Raw genomic sequence first — 6,925 nt, 5'->3', positions numbered from 1 at the left:
ACCCCTCGATCCGCACAACGAACAAATTGAATGTTAAATAATGCAGCAAAGTTCTGAGTTTGCTTGTTTTTCGGTAATATGTCATGCTGTCAAGCATTTCCATCGATCGTTCGCTTGTTACAGTTATAACTTTTGATTTTTAATAGATTAAATAGGGGAAACAGGATAAAGGAAATTTCACTTAGCGTGGTTTGAAATGAGAGTGAAAGGATTTATTGATAGATAATGGCAGCAATACGAAGACACATGTAAAACCTTATTCCAAGAACACACAGGCAAGGCTGAATTTTTCAAACAGAAATGCCGACTCTGTGATTTGGACTTTCATTGTCAGATTCACATACATAATTTGCTAAGTGCAAGATACATGCAAGCCGCGTGTAATGGACATAGCAATTTTACTCGTGTCAAATTACACGCAGACTGTGTGTAATTTCAGGCGTGTGTAATAGTTCGTGTAAAAATTTACGCGCACATATTTTGTGTGTAAGGCCGCCATCTTGCATGCATTTTACGCATGTGTAGATGCTGCTTAAATTCCTGTGGCCAGTACTGTAAATGCCGCTGTATAACGGTCACAATTTTGAGTCGTGATTTACCATTTATAAGCACGTAAATACATTGGTAAAAGGTAAGGTAAAGTCCGCTACGAGCCTAGAGGGCCCACAAGGTCCCCCTGCGGACCACTCAATCCGCAGTCGAGCTCACTGACCATGAGGCCACCGCGACCTCTCAAATACATTGGACGGGCCTAATTATTAGTTTCCTAAAATTAATTATTTTATAATCTGGTGACATTTCCGTGTAATGAACGCAAGTTTACACATACCATATTTACCCATGTATAAGTCAACCTTTCATGGCCTCAAATGAAGCTCCAAAAATCGCCCTGGACTTATAAATCAGGGCCTTTCCTAACAGGGAAGATATTTTAGTGTGCATTTAGTCAACTTTGACCAGAAGTCTTATTGCTCCGTGACACTTAAGTGAAATTACTGCCACGGTTTCTGTAGATGATGTAGAAATACCCTGTGAACGCAGACATATTTCCAGCGGTCTTTCCTCTGCAAAAGTTCTTGCAAAAAAAATTAATGCATTGTTACAATTTCAGAAGTATGGTGTGGGTACATGTATATCTACAGCTGTACATTGTAAAGTAACATGTGAAACTGTTGGTTTGACTGGTATCTTCTTCATCATGTTTCCTTTAAATGATTAGTACGATTTCATAATCGTATCACAGTTAATAAGAAGCTGGCTGAAGGCATTATGCTTAGCCTAAATTACACATTGGCTAGCCTAGTTAGCACTGCAGTTAGCCTAAAGTTCCTTAGGTAGCTTGCGGTTATTGGGATCAGGGATTTCTGGCTTGCTGGCTCGCACTCTATCCAAACTTGTTAGCTTATCACACTTGCAGTAATGGAGGTAAATTTTTGTATTTGAAGAATCAAGTTTTATTAGACAAAGAAAAATTTTGTTCATTTTTAATCTTTTCAATTGAAGCATTTTCATGTAATTACTTTCTATTGAAATGCAATGTCAACATATAACAATATAATAACGTAACAATATATAGCAACATATACAGTACCGCCTGAAAGTATTGACCCCTTTACCGCGTCATTGCCGCATCACCCTGTCGCGACTTTCCCTCGGTATTCCCGCGGTAGGCTGATTTTCTGCCAAGGGAAAATTTCGGCTAGGCTCCCACGTTGCGCGGGAAAGTCAACCGAGGTAAATCCTCGGTTTTTAAAATTCCGTGGTAGAGTTGTAAATGGTTTCCTTTGACTTTGTGTTTCAGTAAGCCAGATTATAATGTTGAAATCCCACCCAAGAACACGAACTGAACAAGTTTCTATTGAAAATTGCGAACATCACAGAGGATCATAGCCGATAATCATGTACCTTGGTTGCATTTACTTTCCTTTTACATGCGAATAGAATATCCATAGCCAGAATCTTCTGACCACATTTGAAACCTTCTTTGTAACATATTTTGATTTCAGTGATTATTTCGAAGACTTCCTGTGGACTGTTCATTCGAAGGTTCAACAAGTCGATTTCGTGGACGCTTGTCCCGCTTGCGTGGTGTGTCGCTTTCGTCATCACATTTTTAAGTTTTATTCATTTCAGTTTATGGGAGAATATGTCCACTTGTTTTTTGCAGCTCAGCACTCGGAACATACATTTATTATCTCGATATACTGCAGCCAGAGAGGGTTTTGACAAAATATATACAAAACTGTAAGCTTATATTACTTGTCCAGGATTTGGGTGACCCGGCAGGTATTTTTTGTAGGTTGCAGGTTGCAGATTGAAATTTTATTATAACTGGAAAACCACTGGCACTAAAAAGAAAGGTATTAAAGCGATAGACTTGCCGTGACTGTTACATGAAAAGCTAACCTTTGGCCTAAAAACTTTTCTTTAGGCCTAATTAGGCCTAAGGTTAGCTGTTCATGTAACAGTCACGGCAAGTCTATCACTTTACCTTTCTTTTTAGTGCTAGCGGTTTTCCAGTTTTAAGAAAAACATGACACTCCTGAGTTTTACAGACATGTTTCGGCAGTTGCCTCTGCCATCTTCAGTGTGAAATGAACAATAAATTACAGTGAAATATAAATACTAGAGCAATTACAATAATAATAATGACAGTAATTAAGACTACGACAATAGTAATTCAAAATTAAACAGAAAGTTTCAAACTAACGTGTTTGACCTGTGCGTTAAGTGTTGGTTTGTCCCAAAATATGTGCAACGCCTCTTTGATTTTGAGAGCAAACCGCGAAGATGCCTTATGATTCACAATGGAAGCGGAATCAGATAATAAACTTCCCTTTCTAGATATATACGTTGACAACACGGGGCCTACGGTAGAAGCAAGAATGTATCAATTAAAATTGAAATTTGACAAGTCTCACAAGGTCGAAACCAAACAAATTGCTCACGCACACATACATGTACAGTATTACAGCTTGGATAACAACGAGTGTTTCGTTGGTTGGATAACATAGCTGTCGCTTACACTGTAGTTAATAACAGTATCTTTGTATCTTTACAGTAAAGAAGTCTTCGGATTTACATTATGTAAAGAAAATAAAATTTGAGTCCTTACGGAAATTGTGCACTTTCTCATTTTGATTACGATTTCTTGCTTTAAGAATCGATTCTTCACACCATGAGATCTAAAACTTGACAGTCTTCCGCTTATTTCACAAGTGCAGCAGATCATTGTTCTTTCCCGCGGGAAGCCTCGTCTTTTCTCTCACAGCAAATTTCCCGCGGCAAATTGCACCTCGGTTTAACCGAGGGAAAAAAATTTGCATACCTCGGTGGCGCGCGACCACTACCCGCGGCAAAGACAAGGTATTGCCTCGTCCCGAGGGGTCAATACTTTCAGGCGGTACTTTATAACAATATATATATAATTATAAGCATTTTCATTTAATTATTTTCTATTGAAATAATAATAAGGTTTTTGAAAATGTCATATAATAAAGACAACATATAACAATATAACAATATAACATAACATTTCTGCGATCTTTTAGTAACGCATCTATCACCTATCAATACCTAGCCCCAATGAGGGGTGCGCAGGCATACCCACCAGCCCAACTCAGAACACCATCACATTGCTTTTATGTTCAACTCTGAGGTAGTCAGTTTAGAAGTGGAAGTAAAGAGGCTGAACAAAAATTACTAGAGCTATTTGTCAAATTAGACCAGATCAACTAACTTTAATTCTGCTTTCACATTTGTTTTGGAGATTTCAGTCCACTTTTAAATTGTAACTAATGATTCTAGCAGTACCGGTAATTAGCATGCTATGATCATTTCTGAACTGCTTTTTTTTAAATTAAGAAGCTAGACATTTTCAAATCTACCTGTGGAGCATCACTTTATAACATGAGAATATTGTTATTAGGTAACATTAAATGATTCTAAAGAATGACATTCCGAAAACATGTAGCTATACAAGAATGATCTTGTATAGCTCACAACATTTTAAGGCTTTGCAGCTCCATATTAGAACTACTACTGCAATAACCACAATGTAAATGTAAATACATTCTGTGAATGTAAACACAACACTTTTTTGAGAGAAAAAAATCCTGCAGAGAAATGAGAAGAAAAAAAACATATCCTGCAGAGCATTTAGGAGAGAAAAATATATCCCGCCCACCAAGGTTGCTAGAAAAAAAAAAACTTGCTGACCAGAAATCACCCCCCCCCCCCCCTCAAGATTTAAATGGTCGGTCCCTTAGAATGAGATTTCTGAGTAAAATTTTTATCACACCTTTCCAAGGTCATGTCAGAAACTTAATTCTAAGATTCTTTGCAAATTAACCCTTGTACATATAAGATCTTAACCATCAACTGCAATTTCGTTACTAAGGTTTCTTATCAGATCTTACCAAGATCTTGTAAGAAACTTGCAAGTACCGTATCTTGTACGAATCTTAATACCAAGGCATTGTAAGAATCTTACAGAGATATTACACAATCTTACCAAGATTTTGTAAGAATGTTACCAAGATCTTGCACATTTAAGAATCTTGTTAGGATCAATCTTACCAAATCTTGTAATCTAATTCTTGTAAGAATCTTAACTTCGAAGTAAGATAAGATATTGTTAAAGAAACTTAGCGAGAATCTTTTAAGATTTCCACCTGGGATGGATGGACGCAAGGTGCATACATGTAAATGATGGAACAGTGACCCCAAACGCTTGTTTGTCTTGGTCAGATTTTATCGCCTTGGCACTTGAAAATTCAACAGTGCCTGAAGTAATATTTCTCCAAATAGACTTTTAGGAAAACATGTGTGTTGCCGCTCAACAGCTCCTCAGAATGCAACTGCCCGGGCAACTGCTTACCTCTTTGATATGCTGGGTGAACTAAAATGTAGGATCCAGTGTATTTGCCACTTAAGTACATTTTACCACTTGAAAGGGTGTCCTCTATAAGTGATGAATTAAAAATGGTAACCTCTTCATTCTTGTATCTTTCTGACTCAAAAATCCTGCAAATAATTTATATCATTTAGAATACACAGATCACATCTACTTTATGTACAAGGACGCAAAAACTAAAAAATAAATGAAAACGCCTTTATACCTTATAGTATCTTTTGCCGCAGCTTTGCTACTGAAGATAAAGTCTGCATCATCAACTTTATTTGTTTTTAATCCCCCATGCTTTGCTAAAACCACGAAAGTTAAACGTCAATAACCCTAGTACTAAAGAGCTCAAATCAAACTGAAGTATAAAAAATCGATCGACAATCGCGAATAGGGATTAAGCTTACTCCATTGGCATGCCACAGTTGTAGGTACACTGGAGGAAAACCAAGCCTTCAAACCTTTAAACACATCCTTCTCGTCAAACATCATGATAGTTTTCAACGATAGAGACTGCCATGCCTAGAAAACACACGCAAGGAAGGACTAAACTGCGTGTTGTCACGTTTTGCGTAATGTACTAGCGGAGCTCCGCGCGCGCGGCGAGACAACCTCGTTCCCAGGGTCCTCTCTCTTCCTTCCTCGAGAAATAAATATGAATAAATTAAAAGGCATTAAAAGTAACTTTATTCACATCATAGGTACGGACGGATTTGAAGTAAAGAGTGAGACTGAAAGAATCACCGTAGTTTGTCCACGTTGTCGTCAAAACCTTAAATTTGGTGATTTTACGTAGTAGTCTTGACGAGTACGGGAGACAAATGTTCAAAAATGCGTGCCGCACGTGCAGCATGATGTCTTTGGTTCTTTTAACCAATAATATTACTGCTTTTTGGCGTTGTCGTTGCCGTAGCCGTCGTCGTTTCTTCAACTCCCTAAATCCCTAATAGCAGGAAGACTACGATTGATCACTTGTATGCTGATTTTGTCAATCCCACACCACAATTGAAAGGGTCTAAATGAAAATTGCAGTGAAGGGAAATAGCGCCTTGGCACAAATGATGATTGTGTGAGGTCGTAGCTGCATTCATTTGCCAATTAAAAGGAGTAAATTTTTTCAACTGTGTTTTGACCGATAGAGTTAAATAATTCATTAAACTCTTTAGCCACTGCATCATCGTTGTCGCTAAAAGACTTTCTGTTCACAGATTTTTTGGGAACACATAATCGTATCCTTTTCCTTATTGGGATTGTTTCTAATCCGGTTTTCAACATGTTCCCGTTCAGCTAGTCTTAAGTCACGCTTAACTTCCCGCTTAAAATTCCTGTAGGTAGCCCAAGCCAAAGGATCGTTAGCCTTCCTTGCGATCTTTCTCCAGAAATCTCTAGTTCTAATTAAGGAGAGAAGCTCATCATTGACGCATGGGTTTGGTCGGCTTCGCAATTCAACTTTCTTGATAGGCGCATGGTAGTCTAGAAGTGGCTTGAATAAAGCACTTGTCTTCAACATCAAAATAGATGTTGCGATTGCCAATCCGATCCGCATAGTTTTCCCTTGACCAGTGCTGAAGGAGAAATATCGTTAGCATATTCTTGTTCTCCCTGCTGCTTAACAACTTCTTCCACTGTTTGGGACATTTTTGACCACCCACAGTTTATTTTAACTTTGACAGCTCCTCCACTAGCACGTAAAAATAACCAAAGAAACTTTCACCAAAAAGTTGAAAACATGAAACAAAAGTTAACGCTAATCCTGGATTAAGTTAATCGGCTTTCGAACAACCGGGCCCTGGATATGTATCTGTAACAAAATTAATGCGTCTTGCTAAGATTGTCTGGGGAACAACTGAATGAAAAACAGAAGTCGCCAACTCTTCAAATGTCGCTGGAATTTCTTTCATCGCTTTAAGTACAGGAATACAATCAACAATCAATACTGCAGTGGGTGGAACATCCTCAGCTGGTTCGACTCCTTCAATGGGCGTTCCCAGTAACTTAAGACTTGTCAGTCTTGCAGAGATA

The 6,925-nt window shown here is 38.1% G+C and overlaps 1 protein-coding gene across 5 annotated transcripts in view; it reads right to left on the bottom strand.

The window, feature by feature from the left end:
* Positions 1-5,496, bottom strand: part of LOC138039050 (uncharacterized) — an 81,942-nt gene extending 76,446 nt beyond the window's left edge. For 3 of the 5 annotated variants that reach the window (XR_011130350.1, XM_068885209.1, XM_068885211.1), the window contains exons 1-3: positions 5,311-5,495; positions 5,121-5,205; positions 4,880-5,025 (exon numbers count right to left, since the gene is read on the bottom strand). Coding sequence is in view for 4 of the 5 variants with exons in the window: in XM_068885209.1 (XP_068741310.1) it covers positions 4,880-5,025; positions 5,121-5,205; positions 5,311-5,395 (316 nt within the window). In the remaining variant the exon portion in view is untranslated. Of the gene's footprint in view, positions 1-4,879; positions 5,026-5,120; positions 5,206-5,310 lie in introns of all 5 variants that reach the window. The other 2 variants (XM_068885208.1, XM_068885210.1) reach the window with 2 other exon arrangements.
* Between the last annotated feature and the right edge of the window lie 1,429 nt (positions 5,497-6,925).

This window comes from Montipora capricornis, chromosome 2 (genome assembly GCF_036669925.1).
Source record: "Montipora capricornis isolate CH-2021 chromosome 2, ASM3666992v2, whole genome shotgun sequence".
Taxonomy (NCBI): domain Eukaryota; kingdom Metazoa; phylum Cnidaria; class Anthozoa; order Scleractinia; family Acroporidae; genus Montipora; species Montipora capricornis.
This window is presented reverse-complemented; position numbering and strand designations above follow the sequence as displayed.